At 41.6% G+C, this 25,930-nt stretch overlaps 1 protein-coding gene across 2 annotated transcripts in view; it reads left to right on the top strand.

Annotated features, from left to right (window-relative positions):
- ttc29 (tetratricopeptide repeat domain 29) overlaps positions 1-25,459 on the top strand; it is a 263,802-nt gene extending 238,343 nt beyond the window's left edge. For both annotated transcript variants that reach the window (XM_039750219.1, XM_039750218.1), the window contains 2 exons: positions 8,236-8,359; positions 23,298-25,459. In XM_039750219.1, coding sequence (XP_039606153.1) covers positions 8,236-8,359; positions 23,298-23,498 — 325 coding nt within the window. In that variant the 3' untranslated portion in view covers positions 23,499-25,459. The remainder of the gene's footprint in view (positions 1-8,235; positions 8,360-23,297) is intronic.
- The last annotated feature ends 471 nt before the right edge of the window (positions 25,460-25,930 follow it).

Here is a 25,930-nt window from a genome sequence, read left to right as displayed (position 1 = left end):
TCAACAATGTGCCGTAATAACGAAAGGGGTGGTGGACAGTGTTACGCTGGTTAGCTCCTGAGGCCTGGTTAGAGAATGAGATTGGCAAAGATAAACGTGCCTACGTAACATATGAATGAAAGAAAGACAGTGGGTAAAATAAATGACAACGTAACAGCACGTTCCGGAAATTATTGTTACGTTGTAGCCGGCGAGTGCTGCGCGTCTCACAGTTGTACCGTGGCTTGCTCACATGTCAGTGAAGTGATCCCTATTTATGCTTTAAAGAGCCGGGATACCTATGTGTTCCCCTTTTATAACCATTGCTCCGTGTATATTGCCTTACTCTTTGGATTTCCACAAAGCAACCTGCGAGATTGGAGAAAGGTTGAGAAGACATCGTGAGAGGAAACGACAGCGTCGTGAAAACAAGACGGACTGTGAACGGACAGAAGCAGAAATGCTCCTACACCACCACATAATTACGATTCGGACAGCGATTCAGAGTAGGTCGTTCCTATCGAATCAATGTCCAAGGGTTTTCTTTTGTAATTTTGTTTCCTTTATAAAAAATCATAATACTGTGCGACGAAGGGCCCAGTTCACGACTGGCAGCCGCGTTTAAACAGGGAGCCCTTCACAGACAACTTTAACACGCTCAACGTAGTTGGGCGCACATGGCTAGTAGATTAATAAATATGCACACACACACTATGGTCTAAACACACACAAGAATAACTGAAAAGAAAGAAAATTTTTAAAATTCAGAAAACTCCTGACTTGGCAGTGCCAGTCCCAGTAAGGCACTATACAGACCTAATACTGTTGGTATAAAGCACCCCCTGTCACGTTCTTGGCACACTTGTGATAAATAATTCACTTAGTGAAAGTCCTCAGTGTTGGTGTGTCAAAGAGAAGATGTGCAGCATTGTTCATAATGGCACTCAGTTTCGCCTTCATTCTCATACTTGCCACAACCTCCGGGGGTCCAGTGTGCAGAATTGTTCATACATTTTTCCCTCCAGGATTTCTCCATATTTGCTGCATTTTACCCTTTAAAAAACATGCCACAGAGAAGCATCCCCACAGCCTGATGCCATCACTCTCCTCCATATTGGGGATGATGTGATTGTGATAATGTGCAGTGTAATTGGTGTTTATTCTGATGACCAAAAGCCTCCATTCCATTTTGGTCTTATCAGTCCAGAGAACCTTTTTCCAGATGACTTCAGAGTCTCCCATGTGCCTTCTGGTAAACTGCACCATAAACATAAAGTTTATGTTTTTTTTTTTGTTTGTTTGTTTCGCCATTGTCCCATTAACCTGCGACTGATGAAGCATGCAGGTGATAATTGTTGTCTGCACAGTCTTTCCTTTCATGACTGTAGCTTGTAACTCCTTCAGAGTTCTCAGAGGTCTCTGGGTGGCCTCCCTCACTCGTCGTCTTCTGGCACGATCACTCGTTTTTTGTGGACGTCCTGCTCTAGCAGATTTCCGGCCGTGCCGTACTCTCCCATTTATTTAGGATTGATTTATCTGAATATTCAGTGACTTGGATATTTTTGGTCTCCATCCCCTGACTGGTGCTGTTCAATCCCCTTTTCATGAAGTTACTTAGAGTGTTCTTTTGTCTTCATTGTGTGGATTAGACCACCATACTGACTCAGCACGACTTGGCCCTTCCATGTTCCGTTGCATTTTGACCACAGTCAATTGAGGCCCCAGACAGGTGACCTCCATTTAGCTTACTGTGTGACTTCTAACATCAGTGCTTGATTTAGGGATGTCTTATTAAAGTGGGAGCAGCCTGGTGGCGCAGTGTGTAGCGCTGCTGCCTCGCAGTTAGGAGACTCAGGTTCGCTTCCCGGGTCCTCCCAGCATGGAGTTTGCATGTTGTCCCCGTGTCTTCATGGCTTTCCTCCCACAGTCCAAAGACGTGCAGGTTAGGTGCACTGGCGATCCTAATTTGTCCCTAGTGTGTGCTGTGTGTGTGTGCCTGCGCCCTGCGATGGGCTGGTGCCCTGCTCAGGGTTTGTTTCCTGCCTTGCGCCCTGTGTTGGCTAGGATTGGCTCCAGCAGACCCCGTGACCCTGTAGTTAGGATATAGCGGGTTGGATAATAGATGAATGGATATTAAAGTGGATGAGTACTTATGTAATCAGTTGTTTTATGTTTTATTTTTATAGTAAATTTAGACCACATTGACGAGATCTGTTTTCATTTTGACATTAAAGAGTCTTGTTCTGTTGATCAGTGTCAAAAAACTTAACTCTATTGGTATTCAGTGTTGTGTAATAATAAAAAAGGTAAAATCTTCCAATTTACTGAATACTTCTTATAAACACTATGTAAAGCATATTATATAAGTAATACTATTGATACATATAATATTTATAAAACATGTAATATCTATTGGGGTCATAAAAAGGTTTTGAGTCCAAAACAGAACTGACGTGTTTTGTAGAATATGGCTGCTTTAACCTCTTGTTGCCTAAATTTATTTACAACTAGCAAAATACCTGCGCTTCGCAGCGGAGAAGTATATATAGTGTGTTAATGAAAAAGAAAAGGAAACATTTTGAAAATAACGTAACATGATTGTCAATGTAATTGTTTTGTCACTGTTGTGAGTGATGAGTGTTGCTGTCATATATATATATATATATATACAGCATACATCCACATATATATACATATATGTATACATATCTACATATATACACATACATGTACATACACACACAAATACATATATATATATATATATATATATATATATATATATATATATACACACACATATATAAACATATATATACATATACATACATATCTACATATATACATATACACACACACACATATACATATATCCACATACATACACTCTTTGGGGTGCGAGCAACTGTTGCTGGGGGTGGCAGAATCCATCAAGGAAGAAAAATGAAAAACATTATTTGTACAAAATCTTAATTTATTTATCCATTCCTAAATAATTAAATGGGCAGGCTATTTCGTATCAGTGCAATTCGCTGTTTGTTAAAACGGATGACTCCCGCTCTTACGTGTAAGTCTGCGTGGATATTATGAACTATCGTATCTGTTCAAGTTCTATTTAAATTTTAAATAGAAGGATTTTTATTTAGTCGACAGAAATATCTTTGGTAGGAATGGAAGTTAAATGTAGGCATCATTGCATACATTTTTCTTCACCATACAAATGTAAAGAGTAAATTCGCCTTACATTCCAACCAAAGATATTTGTGTCGACTAAATCAGGGGTGTCAAACTCAATTGCACAGGGGGCCAAAATCCAAAACACACTTTAGGTTGCAGGCCGAACAGGATAAACATTTATTGAACACACTAAAACTAAACTTTTAAAACTTTACTTTTTTGAACATAAATATGAATAAAACAGACAGGAATATTATTCGAATAAATCAACTCAAACCTTAAACAACTTATAACATTTTGCTCTCCATAAAAGTATATCCTGTCTAAATTATACAAGTTAGAAATAAAGTAAACGTTAAAAGAACAAACATTCAAATTTCTTTACTCTTATGTAATTTTATATAAAAATAAACTTAAATTTTAAATATCCCAAAAGATTTTGCTCTCCATAAAAATATATCCTGTCAAAATTATACAAATTCAAATATGAACATGCTGCATAACAAAACCTGGAAATATAAATAAAATGTGTTCTTTTCAGCAATAACAAATCAAATCATTCAGTTGTCTTTGCTCATATGTCATTTTTAGAGCTGGACGCCTGGCATCTTTTTTTGGCACAAGTTTGTTTCTGTTTGGTGTGAGGTTCTGTGTTGTGGAGATTCTCAGGATGGACTGCAGGTGCTCATCAGTGAGGCGACTCCTGTGTGCTGTTTTGTTAGTCTTCATCACTGAGAAGAGCTTCTCACACAGATATGTGCTACCAAACATGCACAAGGTTCGAGCCGCATGTAGACGGAGCTGGAGCATTTGTGCGGAATGGAGTGAATAAACTGTGCGGGCCCTGCAGTATCGTACTTTGCCTTCAGTGTGCCATTACACTGCAGCTCAATCACCTCCATCTGAATCTGCACAGGTGCAGTTTCCACATCGACAGCAAATGGGTTGCGAAACAACTCAAAATTCTTTTTTTGTTCTTCAAAGTCACCAAAGCGTGCAAACTCAGTTTATCAGCAAAGTGCGTATTTGGGAACACCGTTGTGCCGACTTGGTTCAACATTACTTGGCAACAGGGAAAGTGGGGCAAGTTGCACTGGTGCATTTGTGTCTCCCATAAAAGTAGCTTCACTTGAAATCACTTTGTGATTTTGCACGGTAAAACATCTGCTGAAGTGTCAGATTCTTCTTTAACTCTTCTGCTTTCTGTATCTTGTGCATTGCATTCAGGTCTTTCAGGCTATCCTGATGTTTTTTCTCATAGTGCCGTCTTAGATTAAATTCTGTAATTACAGCCACATTAGCTCCACAAATGAGACACGCGGGTTTACCGGCAATGTCAGTAAACATATACTCAGCCTCCCATCGGTTTTTAAAGGCTCTATGTTCAGAATCACCTTTTCTCTTTGGCATCGTGTGGGCTAGCTTCGCAATAACTTGCAGCATCATAAGCTAGACTTGATTAACGCGGTAAGTGTTCGGCAAGGCAGCTGAAGCGCTGCATTATGGGATCTGTAGTTTATTGTGTTACCAGCGCTTCATATCCCCGGGCCATTAATAACAATAATACAGTATATAAAATGATCTCGAGGCCGGATATAATTACGCCGGGCGGATGTGGCCCCCGGCCTTGAGTTTGACACATATGGACTAAATAGAACTTGAAAAGATATATTTTTCGAATGTGATCGCGCAATTCAGATCGAGTTCACGCGCACTACAGTACATCGAGCCCGCGTGCTATTGTGGTTTTGCCTGCGTGCCTCAATAAGTCACCCTCCCCTCGCTCTTACTTTTTTACCGTTCATCTAATGAATACACTGAGTATGGCTTTACCAAAACAATCATTGATGGCGAATAAAGTATCCATTATTCATAAAGCTTCAATTGGTGATCTGTCTTTCTGTTAACCTCATATTTTTCATACATCTCAAACCAAGGGGATGCGAAGGTAAAATGAATAAAAATGCGCGCATACATACTCAGTGCATCCCCTCTTGGGAATCGAACCTCGGTCATCGGCGCTAGAGGCGAAGGCACTACCATTGCACCACGCCGTGTGGTTTATCTATTTGATATATATATATATACCTGTGCTTCACAGCGGAGAAGTAGTGTGTTAAAGAAGTTATGAAAAAGAAAAGGGAACATTTTGAAAATAACGTAACATGATTGTCAATATACAGTAATTGTTTTGTGAGTGTTATTGAGTGTTGCTGTCATCAAGGATTTGATTATCATTATTTCTTTCAATCAGGTTCGTATTTGTAGGATGTGTTGTGTTCAAGTGACATTCCGTGTTTGTCAATCGTTGTAAAGATAACAGGTTTCATTCATCGATTTGTTTCTTACTGCATCAATAAACAGCTCGTCTTCCTCTTTATCTGAGAATTGACACACTGCATGCACGGGGTTTTTTTTAACACTGTCTTCCTTTAGCGGGACATTGACTTTTTGTACCGTGTGCTTTGTTTCCGCAGTAGCTGCACTTATGAATATGCTTGTATGTATCAGACGCTTCGTATTTTTTTGCTGCCTTCGAAAAGTTTCTCTCGCAGTTTCGCTGAGTTTGTGCCAAACACCACCCTGACGATCTCATCTTCCTCTGCATAAGCACAGTCCTTCACCCTTGAATATTTAGCAGCAGTGTTTCTATTGGATTGCCGCTGACGGACGGCCTTATATGGGCAGGCACTAAATTACAAACGCCAGCGGCAGCCTGTCTATGAACTTAATTTAATATAAACTTGTGGTTCACGCTTTGTTTCCACAGTAGCTGTACTTATGAATATGCTTGTATTTATGAATACGCTTGTATGCATCACTTGCTTCATAATCTTTTTCTGCCTTCTCATTTGTGAAATGCCGTTTTTTGTTCAGCGCTGTTTGGAGGTCTTCCTTGTTCTCTACGTACTTACGTAGGAGGCGTGATGATGTCACACGAAACTCCGCCCCCCACGGCCATCCAGCTCAACTCCATTACATTATATGGAGAAAAATAGCTTCCAGTTAATTCCATTACGCGTAGAATTTCGAAATGAAACCTGCCCAACTTTTGTAAGGAAGCTGTAAGGAATAAGCCTGCCAAATTTCAGCCTTCCACCCACACGGGAAGTTGAAGAATTAGTGATGAGTGAGTGAATGAGTGAGGGCTTTGCCTTTTATTAGTATAGATATATATATATATATATATATACCCGTGCTTCGCAGTGGAGAAGTAGAAGTTATGAAAAAGAAAAGGGAACATTTTAAAAATAATGTAACATGAGTGTCAATATACAGTAATTGTTTTGTGAGTGTTAGGAGTGTTGCTGTCATCAAGGATTTGATTATCATTATTTCTTTCAATCAGGTTCGTATTTGTAGGATGTGTTGTGTTCAAGTTACATTCTGTGTTTGTCAATCGTTGTAAAGATGACAGGTTTCATTCATCGATTTGTTTCTTACTGCATCAATAAACAGCTCGTCTTCCTCTTTATCTGAGACCTGACACACTGCATGTACGGGTTTTTTTTTTTACACTGTCTTCCTTTAGCGGGACATTGACTTTTTCCACCGTGTGCTTTGTTTCTGCAGTAGCTGCACTTATGAATATGCTTGTATGTATCACACGCTTCATATTTTTTGCTGCCTTCTCAATTGTGTAATTCAGTTTTTGTTCAGCACTCTTTGGAACTGTTGCTTTTTGTCTGTGCACTGCGTCATTTCATGTGAGCCGTTCGGTGTACATGCATCGAAGGTTTTCAGCTGTGCTGGTGCCATCTCGTGTGATGTCCATGGCTGTATGTAATGTTAGTTAAGACCCGGCACTTAAAAGTTTCTGTCGCAGTTTCGCCGAGTTTGTGCCAAACACCACCCTGACCATCTCATCTTCCTCTGCATAAGCACAGTCCTTCACCCGTGAATATTTAGTGGTAGAGTGTTTCTATTGGATTGCCGCTGACGGACGGCCTTATATGGGCAGGCACTAAATTACGTGGGAGGTGTAACTCCGCCTCCCACAGGCATCGAGCAGAAGTCTATTATAGTATATAGACGAAAAAATAGGTTCCAGTTATGACCATTGCGTGTAGAATTTTCGAAATGAAACCTGCCCAACTTTTGTAAGTAAGCTGTAAGGAATGAGCCTGCCAAATTTCAGCCTTCTACCTACACGGGAAGTTGGAGAATTAGTGATGAGTGAGTGAGTGAGTCAGTGAGGGCTTTGTCTTTTATTAGTATAGATTATTTCAAAAAAGAAATTATTTGTGTTTTTGCTGTCAAGCAGATGCTAAATTAAGTGGAGACAGTTAATTTGAATATATAGCACACAAGCAAACAATAAGCTGGTACGTGTTTTTATCTTAGTACAACCTACCTCAAATTTGGACGGTTTCTCAAAATTAGCAGCCAAAATCCACGGCCACACAAACACTTTGCTTCCATCAGGCAGATGTAGTTTCCACTATGACTGCTAGATGGTGTGACCAGCGCTTCCAATACGATCCTTGGTACGTATCGAATACCCCTTAACTAGCATTGGCGAGATACATACGCCACCTCGGCGATGCATTCAAGCTGGAAGCGGTTTGATGCGATTTCATGACAATCGTTTATGAGAGGTTAAAGGCCAGAAAGGGAAGTGAAGTCACCAAGGGGCGGAAGCGGAAGGTCCTCTTTCATACTCTCGGACCCGGACGTGACCTCATTGAAATGGCCAGAACCGGAAGGCTGGTTTGTCCGCGGGTTCTACACCGGAAGTGACATCATTATACCTGGAACCGGAGGTAACAGGCCCGGAAGTGACGTCATCAGGGCCAGGCAGAATTTCCCGTGAATGGTCTGCAGGAAAGCGAGAAAAAAGGTCAGTGCACTCCACCTCCCCTTGGTCTGGCCCGGAATTGCTCTCATTTAGACCCTTTAGCTGCCTCCCATGCGACTATCATAAAACATACAATACAACATTCATTTCTCAAAACAAAAACACATGAGAAGCCTCAGTGCAGTCATCAAAATGGCGTTCTTTAAGCGACAGTCCCTCCATGCTTACAATGTTCTTAAATGTTTTAAATGTTAATTTAATGTTTTTGATTTTTTTGACAGTCAAGGAAATATTGAAGAGACTATGAAGTACCTTGAACAATTCGTAGCTGTAGCCGAGAGCAGCGAGCACAGTGAAAGTCTGCTGGAAGCCTGCATGTCCCTCGGTGAAATATCCAACATGAGGGTAAGGAGAATTTCAGTGTTTGCATGAGTGGGCCCCGTGAAGTTAAGCCAGATAGAGAAGGTTCACTTCGGCTCATATATTCCATTTAAAGAAACGCGTCTTTTATATTACAGTATACAGCAGTTTGTGTTGAATCAAATCACATGAATGCATATTTTGCAATAATGAAAAAGAAAATGTCGAGAATAATTCATTACTACTTGTACTTTGAGCTATTTATAAATTAAAGGTTGCTCCTTCCATATTTTTAAACTGATTTGGTCATGGAATAAAATTGCCAAGACGTTAAGGTGTTTTTTTAGTATCAGCAATTTTAATAGAGGCATTACTACTACATTTATTTTTTCATTCAATTTTTAATGAAGTGTTAAAATTACACATTTTACAAAATATATGACATATACTCGTGCTTGATAAAACACACAATATAAAAAGCAGTTTCAACCTGATTAACATAAATGGAACCAAACAATATCTGTCTATTAGGAGTATCTTTGAGATATGGCCAGTTGACAATGAAGAAAGTAAAACAAAAACTCCAGTCTACATAGATAGATAGATAGTGTGGGGTCTCCTCAGTCTGTCAGTGGAGCAGGATGGTGGCAGCAGTCTGTCTGTCGCTGAAGCTACTCCTCTGTCTGGAGATGATCCTGTTCAGTGGATTCTCCATGATTGACAGGAGTCTGCTCAGCGCCCGTCGCTCTGCCACGGATGTCAAATTGTCCAGCTTCATTCCTACAATAGAGCCTGCCTTCCTCACCAGTTTGTCCAGGCATGAGGCGTCCCTCTTCTTTATGCTGCCTCCCCAGCACACCACCACATAGAAGAGGGCACTCGCCACAACCATCTGGTAGAACATCTGCAGCATCTTATTGCAGATGTTGAAGGACGCCAGCCTTCTAAGGAAGTATAGTCGGCTCTGACCTCTCTTGCACAGAGCATCAGTATTGGCACTCCAGTCCAATTTATCATCCAGCTGCACTCCCAGGTATTTACAAGTCTGCACCCTCTGCACAGTCACCTCTGATGATCACAGGGTCCATGAGGCCTCCTGAAATCCACCACCAGCTCCTTGGTTTTGCTGGTGTTCAGGTGTAGGTGGTTTGAGTCACACCATTTACTAAAGTCCTTGATTAGGTTCCTATACTCCTCCTGGCAACTCCTGATGCAGCCCACCATAGCAGTGTCATCAGCAAACTTTTGCACGTGGCAGGACTCCGAGTTGTATTGGAAGTCCGATGTATGTTGGCTGAACAGGACCGGAGAAAGTCCAGTCCACTGCGGCGCTTCTGTGCTGCTAACCACAATGTCAGACCTGCAGTTCCTGAGGCGCACATACTGAGGTCAGTATATAAGATAGTCCACGATCCATGCCACCAGGTGTGAATCTACTCCCATCTCTATCAGCTTATCCCTAAGGAGCAGAGGTTGGATGGTGTTGAAGGCGCTAGGGAAGTCCAGAAACATAATTCTAACAGCACCACTGCCTCTGTCCAAGTGGGAGAGGGATCAGTGTAGCATATAGATGATGGCATCCTCTGCTCCCACCTTCTCCTTTTATGCGAACTGCAGAGGGTCGAGGGACGTGACGGACCTGTGGCCTCAAGTGGTGAAGCAGCAGCCGCTCTATGGTCTTCATCACATGTGTCGTCAGGGCGTCTATGGAATTATGGGAGAAAATAAACCTGTGGTGGTCCACAGTCAGTTATAACAGACAAAGTCATGCACAGCCACCTGCCGTTCCAGGCATTTTATGGTATTACAAGGCCTATTCAGATAGGATTTTTTAAGTCAAGATGTGGGGGTAAAGTCAGTGCTTGAAGTGGGCTGAAACGCACATCCTTGCCTTAGGAGTACTGGTATTTAATGTATATATACTGGTGCATATTATCTGACCACATTAGCAGCCCCTATTTATAACAACAATGTGTCCGTTCACACCTCCCCGTGTTTTCAGGGTTCATTTTATACATCGATGTGCCTTCAGATCTCTGAGGCAACATCCCACCCAATCCCACACCCCTCCATATCAACCGCCCCATTATTAGTAACCATGTTGTTTCATTTTTTTTTTTATATATTAGGCTCCAGAGGACTTCTGGAAGTCCTATCCGAATCACTGAAATGACAGTTTTACTGACTTGTAGATTCACCCAGGAGAAATTTAACCTGGGGTAATTTTTAGTAACTTCTTATAGTAGCTAAAAGCCTTTGTAATCTTATTCTGAGATGTGAACGTGCTGTCTGTTAAAGTTGCTGACATGAGCAATTTGAACAGAACTGAAATTACAGAGGTCCTCCAGTGATAATTACTTTACCCCACCTTCTGGTATAAAAGTAATCCCCTCCATTAGGACGAGACAGTATACTTATGTAATTGGCAAGCCTCATAGACCTTCATACCAACACACTGACCACCACTTGTCTGGAGAAACCTTCCACTTATACAAATCTTAAAAGCAAGCTAAGTAATTATTTTTAAATCTTCTTCTTTCGGCTGTTCCCGTTAGGGGTTGCCACACCAGATCAATCAGTCAGTCAGTCAGTCATTATTCAACCCACTTTATCCTAACACAGGGTCACGGGGGGTCTGCTGAAGCCAATCCCAGCCAACACAGGGTGCAAAGCAGGAACAAATCCCAGGCAGGGCGCCAGCCCACCACAGGCCGCAGCAGATCATCTTCTTCCATCTCTTCCTGTCCTCATCATCTTGCTCTGTCACACCCACCACCTGCATGTTCTCTCTCACCACATCCATAAACCTCCTCTTAGACCTTCCTCTTTTCCTCTTGCCTGGCAGCCTAATCTTTAATATCTTTTTCCCAATATACCCAACATCTCTTCTCTCCTCATGTCCAAACCAACACAATCTCACCTCTCTGACTTTGTCTCCACATCGTCCAACCTGAGTTGACCATTGTGACAGTAGGGGTTGCTGTTGCCCCGTGAAACCCGCAGACAGTACATCGAGACACCGGGTAAAAGTACAAGAAATTAGTGTACTTTCTTCAATAATGCACAAAGCACCTCCACGATACACAATAATAAATCAATAATCACAATAATAACAATAAATCCTCCTCTCCACCCAGCAGCTCTGTCACACTCCCTCCCAACTCCGGGTCAGTCTGCTGGGTTTCCCAGAGTCCTTTTATATTCCTCGACCTGTCCCTCAGTCCATGTGATTTCATAGAACTTCCAGGTCAGATTGAAACTCTCCTTTTGCTTCAACCCGGAAGTACTGTAGTTCTTCCATCCCCGTGACTTATAAGTACTTCTGGGCTATAATAGAAACAATGTTCATGTCTCCCTGCAGCGGCCCCCACGGTATCCAGCAGGGCTGTGAATCCAAACTCCATTGTCCATGATGCCCTGCTTGAATTCGGGGCACCTCCGTGTTGTAGGGAGGACTCCATCTAGCGGCGTGGGGGTATTGGCCGGGATAAACTGCCGGCCATATCTCACGCCCTATAATGGTCCTCATGTCTAATCCTGTGCATCCTCGTCACACCCAATGCAAATCTTAGCATCTTTAACTTTAACAACCAGCTTTGTCTCCTGCTTTTTAGTCAGTGCCGTCGTCTCCAGCCCATATAACATAGCTGGTTTCACTACCGTCCTGTAGACCTTTCCTTTCACTCTTGCTGATACCCATCTGTAACAAATCACTCCTGACACTCTTCTCCACCCACTCCACCCTGCCTGCACTCTCTTTTTCACCTCTCTTCCACAATCCCCGTTACTCTGTTACTCACCATTCCACTGACCTCCCTGTCATTCACACACATGTATTCTGTTTTGTTCCTACTGACCTTCATTCCTCTCCTCTCATATCTCCACCTCTCCAGAGTCTCCTCAACCTGCTCCCTACTCTCATTGCAGATCAGGACACTCTTGTCTTATCTCATCTGTCAACCTGTCCATCACCATTGCAAATGAGAAAGGGCTTAGAGCCGATCCCTGATGTAATCCTGCCTCCATTTTGAATGCATCCGTCACTCCTACCACAGACCTCACCACTGTCACACTTCCCTCGTACATATTCTGTACAACTCTTACATACTTCTCTGCCACTCCTGACTTCCTCATACAATACCAAAATAACTATTATTAAGTGATTTTTAATAATGACATCATTATTATTAAGTCATTTTTAATATCCAACAAGACATCAACCACAAGCATAAAGCCAAAAAAGCTACACAGGAATGGGTTCAAAACAACAATGAGTGTGTTTCCATGCGTTATTCACAGAAACCTGGTGCCACGTTAGACCTCATTCCAGTTAGAGAAACTAGGATATTGGTCTGTGATAAACCAGGTTGACACACACAGATTTCTCCACGAGTAACCCGGTTATGTGGCCATGTAAACCCTTAACCGGGTTACAGTCAAGATTTTAGAATCTGCGCCTGTTTGTTGCCCTCTGTTAGCCTGTGCATGTGTTAGCTTTGCACACACTTCCAGCATCCATGGGTAGATAACGGTGGAAGCATACGCAAAGATAAGCTTACTGAGGCAAATGCTTGGGTGATCGTGTTATCCTGGCTGAAGTAATCTGTCTCTTCAGAAATCACTATATTTATTTTGATGAGCTAAATGTGCAGAAGCTCAGCTGCATAATCTCGGGAGCACTGTTCAAGGTAATAACATGTTATATAGTCTGACTACTTTGTAAAGTAATGAGTAATATAGTGCAGTACTTATTTTATTGAAGTAAAAATATCTACACTATTATTATCCCAACAGCACTGGGTATAACGTAAGAAGCACACTTACCGATACGCCACTTCTTTGTAGGGTCATTGACTAAGCCAAGCAGAAAATAGTGTACTGTGTGCAAGAACATATTAATAAAGCGTCAGTTTAGTTTTCGTTCAGTTGTTTGCTACAGACATGTTGAACTGTGACTGGGTGACACAATGATCAGTGTCCACTCGTTAAATCTTCAGGGGCTATGGTCAAGGATAGAAAAAAGGGAGATGGACATTATTTAGTTCAAAGCACACAAAGGAGTAAATGTATTTATAAAACACAAGCAAATCATCACAGGCTTCATGCATGTTTTTTTCCATGCTGACGTTGGAAATGTTTTTTGTGCAGTTTAATGACATCGGAGTGTTTTACCATAGAATTCTGGAAGTGGACTCGCACATTTAAACAGAGGTTTTTAAGAAAACAGGTTTCTGCCTTTAGGGTCTCACTCACCTTATCCCAGTTTTGTGTGTACCTGTGAATGCACTGTATGTTAATGTCCTCTCACAATCCCCATGACAGCTGACAGAGCTCGAGCAATTCTGCAAAGAGCAATGGCGAAAAATGGCAGAGAGAGATGTGCAAAGCTGAGAGAGACCTGTGCACACAGACTCAAGGCTGCCATCTATTAAATACTAACTTGAAGGGGCTAAATGCTTACGCAGTCAGTTATTTTGTATTTTACATTTGTAATTAATTTAGACCACCTTGCAGAGATCTGTTTTTACTTTGACTTTAAAGTGTCTTTTTCTGCTCATCTTCTTCTTCTTTCGGTTGCTCCCGTTAAGGGTTGACACAGCGGATCATCTTCTTCTGTTTCTTTCTGCCCTCTCCATCTTGTTCTGTTACACCCATCACCTGCATGTCCTCTCTCACCACATCCATAAACTTCCTCTTAGGCCTTCCTCTTCTCCTCTTCCCTGGCAGCTCTATCCTTAGCATCCTTCTCCCAATTTACTCAGCATCTCTCCTCTGTACATGTCCAAACCAACACAATCTCGCCTCTCTGACTTTGTCTCCCAACCGTCCAACTTGAGCTGACCCTCTAATGTCTTCATTTCTAATCCTATCCATCTTTGTCACAAACAGTGCAAATCTTTGCCACCTCCAGCTCTGTCTTCTGCTTTCTGGTCAGTGCCATCGTCTCCAGCCCATATAACATAGCTGGTCTCACTACCGTACTGTAGACCTTCCCTTTCACTCTTGCTGATACCCGTCTGTCACAAATCACTCCACCCTGCCTGCACTCTCTTTTTCACTTCTCTTCCACAATCCCCATTACTCTGTACTGTCAATCCCAAGTTTTTAAACTCATCCACCTTCGCCAACTCTACTCCCTTCATCCTCACCATTCCTCTGACCTCACTCTCATTACATACTGTACATGTATTCTGTCTTGGTGGTCCTAAGACCTTCATTCCTCTCCTCTCTAGTGCAGATCTCCACCTCTCCTGGGTCTCCTCCACCTGCTCCCTACTCTCACTACAGATCACAATGTCATCAGCAAACATCACAGTCCACGGGGACTCCTGTCTAATCTCGTCTGTCAATCTGTCCATCACCATTGCAAATAAGAAAGGCCTCAAAGCTGATTCCTAATGTAGTCCCACCTCCACCTTAATTGCATCCATCACTCCAACCGCAGACCTCTCCACTGTCACACTTCCCTCGTACATATCCTGTACAACTCTTATGTACTTCTCTGCCACTCCCGACTTCCTCATACAATACCACAACTCCTCTCGAGGCACCCTGTCATCTGCTTTCTCCAGGTCCACAAAGACGCAATGCAACTCCTTCTGGCCTTCTCTATACTTCTCCATCAACATCCTCAGAGCAAACATCTCATCAGATTCAAAAAGGCCAAGGTAAATCTACTTCAATATTGTATAACAAAAGGTGAAGAATTCTCTTTATAGGCACTGTAGCTTTAAACAAGGCCACAAGATGTTTGCCTGTCTTATATTCACCTTATCTATACTTTTATGTGTAATACATTTAAACATCATTCAACCATTTATTTTTATATCCACTTATGCCCTTTTGGCTGAGGCCCTTCAGCTCACCCGTACCCTGCACCAGTCAGTCCTATGATCACCAAATACAGTGAGAGTCATCCAGGCTGTTATTACAAATATAGGAATTTAAAAGTATGCGTATGCATGTACTGTATGTGTTTTTCACGTCATACTTACAACCTTTGGAAGCAAGTCCCGTGATACACATGCAGAGCTGGTTAGAGATAATGGAACTAGGAAAATTTGAAAGTCTCAAAAAAAATGAGAGTAACGATCGCATTACCGCAAACAAACGGAAAATATTACTCGGTGAAATTACGAAACGGCAAAAAGAGATTGCATAGTCTTTGAGGATGCCTGGGGGACAAGAGAGACAAGGCAGTGAGACAAAAGGACAGGTGCTGTACAGGCTTTTAAATGTTCGAAGCACTGCATGAAATGCAGATCACGTAGCACGGCAGTAGCTGCAAGCCAGCAGTTGATCGAGCAAAGAGGAGGTAAACAAAGCTGTATTTGTTTCCCATTGTATCACCGTTTAAAGGATGGGTTTCGGAGGAGTGACCGCGTCTCCTTTGGGTGCATTCAGCCCCTGTCTACACAACGCGAGCGGCCGAGACGCGAAGTGGCTGGGTTTGTAGTGCAGGCCAAGATAGGAAGGGTGGGGTGGAGAGGTTGGCTGAGCAAAGCCCCCTAGTGTTTATAAATTTTTAAGATTTTTCAACAAGTAAATTATTAAATCATTTTGGGATTATCGGACAGCAGTTACCAACTACTGTATGAATGAACAGTCCATTGCAGGGCTCAGTCCTTAGCATACCCACATTCACCATTTATAATCACTAATCACCAGAACAGTGGAAAAATGGAGATGAAGTTGGAAGAATGGACAGGGGCTTTGAAGGATAGAGGACTGAAGATAAATAGGAAGACAAGCGAATAAATGAGGTTTAATGATGCTCAGAATTTAGAAGTTAACCTGCAGGGAGAGCTTTTGAAAAGAGTGGATAAATTTAAACTTATAAGATCAGTGGTAGCCCAAAATAGAGAATTGGATGCAGAGATAACCTCAGCGTGCAGTGTGGATGGATCCATTGGAAGAAGGTATAAGGAGTGCCGAAAACCGGGTCATTCCGAAGGGTTCACATACTTTTTCTTGCCACTGTACCATTGTCTTACCTGGGCTGTGAGGGTACCCCAGCAGCACCAGATGAGGTTAGTCTTTGGCGATAGTGAGAGTTGGATGTGTGCACGGTGACTGCCAGGGTAGAATTTGCAAGTTTTCCTACTGTAGTTCTCCTGTTGAGTCCTGAGCATATCTAGAATCAATGGTAGGCCGAGATGGAGAATTAGATGCAGATTTAACCTACAGAGTGCAGTGCGGATGGACCAAGTGGAAGAAGGTTCCAGAAGTATCATGTGATCAAAGGTTAAAGGTAAGGCAATGGTAAGACCGGCAATGATGTATGGAGTTAAGTCATGGGCAGTAATGGGAGAGCAGGAGAAGAAACTGGACGAAATGAGAATGTTACAAAAAAGGACAAAATAAGATAATCAGATGTACAACAAAAGTGTGAGAGACATCTAAGAAAGTGAAGGAAAGTAGACTTTGGTGGTATGGAAATTTGATAAGGACAATGTATATGATGGCAAAAGAGTGATGGGAGTGGAAGTCCAGGGAAAGAGAAAGTGAGGGAGGTCAAAGGGGAGGTGGATAGATGAAGGAAAAGAAGATCTGAAGGAAAAGGATCTGACTGAGGAGAAGGTGCAGGACTGAGATGTATGGAGAAGGCTGATCAAGCACATGGGAACCTCCCCCCCCCACCCCTCCCCACACACACACACACACACACACACAGAAGTGGAGAAAATAAAGAGGAAGAAGAAGTAGAATTAAACTAGCATGGATGTCTTTTGGATGTGGGAGGAAGCCCTACATGGATAGAATGGTCAAACTCCAGTCAGACAGCGACCTGATGCTGGATTTCACCCCAGAACCATAGATTTACGCAGCAAAAATGTGAAACCACTGCACCACTATGCCACCCAAGCAGTACAAATAGTAGTTCAATTTTCTGAAAAACATACTTTGTATCATATGTTTTACCGTCAGGCAGCCTTTTGACTTTGTATTCCAGTTTTGTGGATGAAAATCAAACAGATGTCAGAGGACTACTAGATTTGTTTGACCTTTTCTGTCTCCTATAAGTTGTCCTGATCTTGAGTTGGCCTTCTAGCTGCACTGCCTATACAGGCATTGAATCCTAACAAACACAAAAGGAAAAGAGTTAGTAAGCTTTTTGTAAAAATCAAACATGGTATATGGCCCAAACGACATGAATCTTGTGCCGGCTCCACTCCCAAATAATACTAAGGTGGCCAAAGTTTGTGAAAGAAAAGGTTTTGATATAACAGAATGATAATGCCAAAGGGTAGATTGGCAATGGAGACTTACAGTACACAATAATATGAAAGTTGTGGACCACCCAGGCTGGCACTGCCTGCTTCTTTTATGCTCTTTCACCATATCACTGTGGCTACACCATGCAGCAACAGAGGCTTATACCTGGCCCAGGTTCCTAACCCTAACCTCAACCCGACACAGACAAGCGTGGGACACAAGCCCAAGGCACACACGTTGTTTTTTATTTTCTTTTTACCTTGTGTGAAACTCCTTCCCCCATTTCCCACAAATACAGCACAGTTCCCAGCAGAAACACAACTCTCTTTCAACTTCTTTTCCTCCTTTTCTTCCTCCTGTCAAGCTTTGTCTCCCTCCTTCCATCTCTGACTTCTCGAGTAGTGGCTGCTGGCTCCTTTTATACTGCACCCAGAAGTGCTCCAGGTACTTGATGACCTAGTTCCCGGCAGCGCTTCCGGGTGTGGCAGAAGAACTGCCCAAAAGGACTCAGCAGATCCTGCTGCAGCACCCCCTGGTGACACCCCACAGATCCCAACAGGGCTGCAGCAAACTCCAACTCCCATGGAGCCCTGTGGGAGTCCGAGGCACTGATGCAACCCAGGGGGGCTGCCATCTAGCGTCCTGGGAGAGGTAGCATTCTGGCCACGCTTGTTCCTCTCGGTTTAATGCTACAAAGTACAGACCTTAATGCCTCTTTGGGCCTTCCAAAAGGATTCCTGACCTACCTGATGGGTAGGGTGACTGGTCCACTTGCACTCTCACATTTTTAAGTCTCTACTATTTTTCTTGGGCGGCATGGTGGCGCAGTGGGTAGCACTGCTGCCTTGCCATAAGGAGACCTGGGTTCACTTCTCAAGTCCTCCCTGTGTGGAGTTTGCATGTTCTCCCCGTGTCTGCGTGGGTTTCCCCCGGGTACTCTGGTTTCCTATCACAGTCCAAAGACATGCAGGTTAGGTTCATTGGCGATTCTAAATTGTCCATAGTGTGTGCTTGTTGTGTGTGTGTGTGTGTGTGTGTATGTGCCCTGCAGTGGGCTGGCGCCCTGCCTGGAGTTTGTTTCCTGCCTTGCGCCCTGTGTTGGCTGGGATTGGCTCCAGCAGACCCCTGTGACCCTGTAGTTAGGATATAGCGGGTTGGATAATGGATGGATGGAAGACTTTTTTCCTTTCTCTTGCATCTCTTCCTTTTGCCAGTTGAGGTCTTCTTACTTCATACTACTATCTGGTAGATCTTTAAAGCCCTGGCCAGGAACTCCTTTCAAGAGAGGCCCAAACGTGACATTCATGCTCCAGAATCTCCTAGAGAACTCTGCCTTGAACTTTCCCTAGTCTCTGAAATCTGGTACCTCATTTGTCCCATTAAGGACAAGGTCATCACTTGACTACTATGCTTGGTATTAAAGAACCCTGTAAAACTAAATCGGTCTCCATGCTACCACCAGATCAAATTGGGGGACTCCTAATTTTCCTTGCTGTCTTTTGTCTTATTAGCAGTAGCCTTGTGCTACTGTCAATATTGCCAGTACTATTGCACAATTCTGCGGTGCTGTGTTAGTATTACCGGCCTCAGGCCTAGGGGAACCTGGGCCAGGTATAAGCCTCTGTTGCTGCATGGTGTAGCCACAGTGATATGGTGAAAGAGCATAAAAGAAGCAGGCAGCCGTCACAAGTCCCAGACCATTCTTCTATCTTATTCTTCTTTATCCAGAAATATATGTTCCTTTAGGGGGTCAATAGCTCCCTAGTTGGAATAAGTTATTTTGTAATTGTGGCGTTTTAAGTAACCCAAAACTATATAGATATAATATAAAAAAGGTGATATCCCTGCCATAGTGATACGGCGGTAAAAATCACATAAGAGAAAATAACTTGGCTTTCTTTAATGATGATTTACGCGGCATAACAGATGAGGACGCCATGACAACACTTTGTGTATAGTTTGTTATTTTCGTCACTGCGCTGAAAGGATTTTCAGGACGGATAACGTTATCACCCATCCGTCCATCGGCTGCTGTCCAAGTCTTTTTATACTGTCTTCTCCACGTGCAGGTTCCAAACAAGGAAAGGTGAGGATTCCATTTCACCTCTAACATACAGAAATAGTACAATGCCCATTTTCGTAGTTGTACCTTCTCTTTTCAAATGCTAGCAGTTGTAAATGCTAAGAGCCCCTGTGTGCTAACTTTGGCCTGGCCTGTACATGTGAGTGGATTTATAAAATAATTATTGTACAGAGCACAGTGTCATTAAACTTATATTCTTATTACAATATATAAATGCTTCAATTTCTGCATAGATCAACATGGCAATCAATGAAACAATGGTGCAAGCCAATTTCCTCTGCATAACAAACACATTTACTTTGAGTACTTGATTAGAAACCAGTGTCCACAGAACTCGTTAATTTTCAAAGGAAGCAGACAGTTCTGTATCCCCACATTGTGTGTAGATGAGATACTAAGTCAAGCAGTCTGACTATTTAGCAAGGCAGGTAAATATTTATGTCATGTAGATAGCCATCAACAATAACCTGTAGCAGAATTTTCCAGAAATTCTGCCTTTTCTTTAAAACACTGGTTTATAGCCCATTACACTAAGCAACCCACAAGAAATGCCATTTTCTTTAGAATACTGAATTCTAGCCCGTTACACTAGGATTTCCATGACTTTGCGGGATTTTAAATTAAAAAAACAGTGCACTTCGGGCTGGGTGGATGAGGGTGCGTGTCGCTATCAAGCTGTACGGTTGTGGGGTGTTCAACAGGGAAACTGGCTGATGGCTTGTTAACGTGTAGGCACGATTGGCTCAGCTTTTCGTCAATAAGCAAAGCACTCGCACCCACAATGGTATTAAAGAAGTCTGAACAGAACAAAATCAGGAGGGGTCTCCCCTAGACTTTCTAATATACTCAGATATGGGGATGGATATTTGAGGAGTGAACCACAAGATGATTATATTTTTATATTATGTACGTTAAAGAACCATCAACAACAAATCAAATCAAATTAATCATATACTGAACAATTATTACTCTGCAGCTTCATGAATAAAAGGTAAAGTACCACTTCGGGTTAACGGAAATAGATATCTGCGTTTTGTACCTAAAACTTGTAGGAAAAATTTGGTTTACGTAAAGCAAAAACGTTCTCAAATATGTATGTATTACCATTTGAACGTCAAACGGAAAATTGCGATTATCTTGAAAACTGGTCGTTTTTCGAAAAAATGCTTAGAAAGTGGTGCTTTACCATAATATGATGATTACATCTTGCGTAAAGAAGGGGCCTGAGTTTCCTCGAAAGCTTGCATATTGTAATCTTTCTAGTTAGCCAATAAAAGGTGTCATTTTGCTTGACTTTTGACTACATTCATAATGGCCAACATGGTACAACACCCTAGTACCACATAATATGATGTGAAATGATCAAATTTTTTATATTTTTGGGGAAACGTTTCAGGTAAAGTACCACTTCCGGTTAACAGAAATAGCCCAAAAGTTAATAGAGAAAAAAGCCAAGCAAAATGACCCCTTTTATTGGCTAACTAAAAAGATTACAATATGCAAGCTTTCGAGGCCACTCAAGCCCCTTCTTCAGGCAAGATGTAACCTGAGTTGCCTCGAAAGCTTGCATATTGTAATCTCTTTAGTTAGCCAATAAAAGGGGTCATTTTGCTTGGCTTTTCTCTACATTCATAATGGCTAACACGGTACTACTCCAAAAGTTAATAGAAATCTACATTTTGTAGCTGAAACTTGTATGCAAAATTTGGTTGCCGTAAGTGAAAGTGTACTCAAGTTATCGTGTTTTACACACACATGACACAGACAGACAGTCTGACATGATTCCAAATACTGTAATATTTTCGGACTCGGGAGGTCTAAAACGTCGAGACTCATCAAAATCTCAAAATTTAAATTTTTGGACGACTCCAATACTGTCCCTTTACTTCGTATACGAGAAAGTCACATATGGGTCTAAAACGTCAAGATTCATCAAAATCTTTGCATCGAATCTTTGAATGATTACAATACTTTCCCTATACTTCATATCCGAGAAAGTAAAAAAGGAAGGATCAAGAAAGAGATGGGAGAAATTTACGGCATAGACACAGTTATAGGAAAGAGCAGACAAGTGGATTTAGGGGTGTGAGCTAGTGCAATTCAGGTGGCCCTGCAATGGACCGACAGGAATGGTATTCCAGGGGTGGGTCGCTTCCATTGAGCAATACAGAGGAGCAGGAGCGACCCAGTGCTAATAGGTGGAAGGACTATGGAGAGTGGCTTCAAACATCCCAGCGGTGGCCGACTGAGGTGGCTGGGACGAGAGCTCATTTCGGAGACTGCACTTGCTGGTTTCTCGGCCCAACTAGGAAGGCCTGATGGGTAAGCGAGAGAGGCAGGCCAGAGAGAGAGAGTGAGTGACACACGTGGGCTCACAGAAGAACAGAGAGCAAGAGAAAGCGATTTTATCTCTTAGATATTAGACTTCATTGTAACCCTTGTATGGATTCATTTATTTATTAATTGATTTTATCTGACCCAATGAGCACTTGTTTTTATCATGGACTCTTTATTGGTTATTCGTTTAATTGAAGATTTTGCACCGATTTGTTGTACACCACCTTGTTTAATGTTTGAATGAAATGCACAAATATTGCTGTTGCATTAGTCAATCCCAGTCATGACTATCGATGTCCCAAGGTTCAAGAAGATGCCAAGGCTGCGGGCAACCCAGGCATCACAAATCAACAAGGGCTTCTTGTAGTCTGATTCTTATCCTGGATTATGTTAAACTACCTGTAGCCGTAGTAGTCCATTATACAGTACATGGTGTAACCCTTTGGATTTCCACGATCACGGTGGGTCTTTATATTCAAAAATGTTAGGTGATTGTGCGGCTTGGTGGCACTATGCCTAGTGCTTGGCTCAAATTCTTGGAGTGATGAGTTTGCGCTTTCTCCCTGTACCTACATGGCCTTTCCTCCCAAATTCTTGTTATGTTTGCTGAGAAAAGCTAAAAAACTTTTTGGATAATGGAGGTAACCAGAAGAAAAAAAAGGAGAGTTGATACTGAGAGACAGTCCAGTTTATCATCAAACCAAATCACTAAAGCAGGATTCAAAGTCAAGGACAGGAAAAAAAAAAGAGTCCAAGGTACCAAAACCAACTTTAACAACGCACAGAAATTTCGAAGAGTTATCTGCAGACTCGCATGAAACATGGCCGTCATGTTAACAACATCAGATTTTGCAATATTTGGGGCCACGTCCCCGCCAGTTGGGAGCCGTATCTTGTCAATGGAATTCACAAAATAGTGGAGCTCACGTAAACTTAACATGGTGTCAGAACAAAACACAATAAATAATTAACCATAATCAAAAAAATTCAAATCAATGTCAGGTTCTCTGCCCCCAAAAACATAACCAGGTGCAAAATATAAATATTAAGCTCCATTTAGGGGAGTAAAAAAAACTAAATATGCAAAACATATCAAATACAAAGATATCCTAATTAGGTTAATTGGTGTCACTAATATCCATACAGAAACTGGCGTCTCTCTCATTGTTGTGCCACATGATGCCAAGTTAGAAATTGGTGTCTCATTGCCATACGCATGAATTACTATTTAAAAAAAAATGGCAGGATGGGCAGTTTATCCTGATTTAAAAAAAAGAGCTCAGTGCACCTGAAATGCTTTTCTGATCTAACATGCCATCTTTTCAACTTTTTGTTTCTTTTTAATAGGGACAGTATGAAAGAGGCTTTGAGTATTTTGAGAAGGCTTATGATATTTCAAAGAAGTTAAAGGATTTGAAGCAGATACAGAAGGCACAGGTCTACATTGGCATCTCGAAAGCTCACATCATGATGGCGACGTTCAGCAGTCACATCAAAGCTGGCGGACGTGTCAACACTGAGAGCCTCCTGGCATGGAAAGATAACTGATGTGACCCAAAAAAGTCCAGCAAGCCAAGCGTAGAGTGCAAGTCACTGGTCAAGAAACATATTATTCTTAATGGTGGAACCTTGTCATCATCTTTTTGGATTTTCTCACTTATTATCAAGGTGCCTATTCAGACTCTTTGTATATAATATACTTGTGTTAAAAAAAAAAAGAATCATATTAAAGTATAGGGCATATCAGAAATCTGGACAGAATTGAAACCTTCCATCCATTTTCCAACCTGTGTAATCCAATTCAAGGTTGCAGGGAAACCAATCCATCAAATCTAATTGTTCATATAATTAATTTGTTTGTGAGGGACAAAATAAGGGGAACGCCAGACAATAACTTAATATCAAGGACCTTATAAGGAGTATGGCCACCCTCAGCTTTAGATAGATAGATAGATACTTTATTAATCCCAACATCAACTCCACTCCTTCATACCTGACCTGAACTGTATATAATGGAAAACTGCAAAACTGTTGTTCGAGAAGAAAAAAAACTCCAGTTCATCTTCTCGCACTGCAACCCTAAAAGACATTTCAGTTCATCCTAGCGTTCACATGTGTATGAGGATATTATCACTCTGGAATAGGAGACCATCATAAAGGGATAATGTTTGAGCCAAAGGGTGATTTGCTTGCTCTCATAATGGCAAAAAAGGTGTTGAGGCCTCTAAAAGAGCCGTAAACCAAGCATAGAATAGGCCTCACCCTAGGCAGTGTGATCCCGGAATTAGTCTGTCCAGGCCCAAGAAAAATGTCCAAAACGCTTTTAAAGATCAAAAATATATTAAATATATCAAAATGAACCACAACGTGTTAGGAATTTATATTTTACAAAATGTGTGCGTCTCCGTTTTGTATAAACCGGGTGTTCTTACACTTGTTTTGGAATTTTTGCTGGCCCAGCAGATTACAATCTGTTTTTTTTTTTTAAATTAAGCTTATGTTAATTATAGTAGTATTTTTGGGGTCATTGTTCACCATTATTTTAGTTTTATACAGGCCTCACCTCTTATATATTTTGGATTTTATTTCATTCCAGTGACTATCTTGGGAATGCTACAATTTTATGCCCATTGCCTGGCTAGTTTTTTCCATCATTCAGGGACCCATCTCCCACAATTGTTACCTGTGGATGATTGCAGCGACATGTTTAAAAAGTTGTACATTTCACCATATCCTTATTGTAACTGTGGACAGTGCCGGTGCTAGGTTATTCTGCGTCCTAGTCCAAGCTTATTAGAACACCAACCGACTATCCAGTAGCTAACTGGATAGCTGTGGCTGGGGTTTTCCCCTACTTATGATCTGCGCCCTACGAGATTGCCTACTTCATCTCAATGGTGGCACCAGCACCCTGGCTATGGATAAAACACCTTTGTTATACCTTCCTTGCAGTTTTGAATTGACCTTTTTTGGTTCATGACTTGCCCTTCGTTCCTTTGACTTCGATTTTTGTCCAGAGCTTTGGATACTTTGTTACGGTTCTGTTTCGCATTTCGTTCTCGGTTTCCCCTTTAAATCTTTTGTCGCTCATTGGCATTACACCACCATTTTGCATCTCCTGTTGTTAGCACAAGCAACTATTGTGGTTAGGAATGTGTTCTCAGAGGTTGTGACCCCCAGGTAACAATATGACGGGTTAAAAGTTTGTTTTTCAGAGCACTTATTCATTTAGGTTTGTGGATAAGAAACCCTTCTTCCAATATCAGAACTTTTCCGAGTTTGGCGTGTGCTTAGCGTTTGAGTATGATTTTTGTCTCTCGTTTTGGATTTAATGACCATGTTGATTGATCTTTACCATCATGAAATACTAATTTCTAGCGTGCTTAGCAAAATACAAGGGAGAGGAACACTAAAAAACCTCTGGCTTGAGAGACTTCATCGTTTTTTGGTGCTAGGATTGCCCGTGTACTCATTTCTTCTGTTGATAACCCTTTGTGGTGAAATTCTTCAATAAGATTTGGACATAATACATCTTTTTTTAATTGGGAACTTAGAGTGAGGAAAACGTTAACATTTATAAGAGCTGAGAGAGCAAGGTTTGTGTCACATTCACATGAATGAGAGGTGAGAGGACCGTGGGGGTGTGGCTGAATATAGTTGAGAGGAGGGCGGGACTTGAAAACATCTCATTTCGCGGGACTTGATAAAATCTTCTAAAAAGTCTCGTAACATCTCAGAATTTTTTTTATATAATAGAGAGATATTCTTTACTATAAATTTTTATTTCTGATATGCCCTAAAGTGTTAAGCATAAAAGAATGCTCATATTGCAATATTGGAATGATTTTCTTTACAGTCTTTATTTTACAAATAAAAAATTATATCAAGTGAATTTACAGATGTTTTTGCTATTAAATAATTCTATGCTTGAATGACATGATCAATTTTCATTAATATGATACTGTAGTTAAAAAAGAAGT

Source organism: Polypterus senegalus, chromosome 4 (assembly GCF_016835505.1).
Source record: "Polypterus senegalus isolate Bchr_013 chromosome 4, ASM1683550v1, whole genome shotgun sequence".
Taxonomy (NCBI): domain Eukaryota; kingdom Metazoa; phylum Chordata; class Cladistia; order Polypteriformes; family Polypteridae; genus Polypterus; species Polypterus senegalus.
This window is presented reverse-complemented; position numbering and strand designations above follow the sequence as displayed.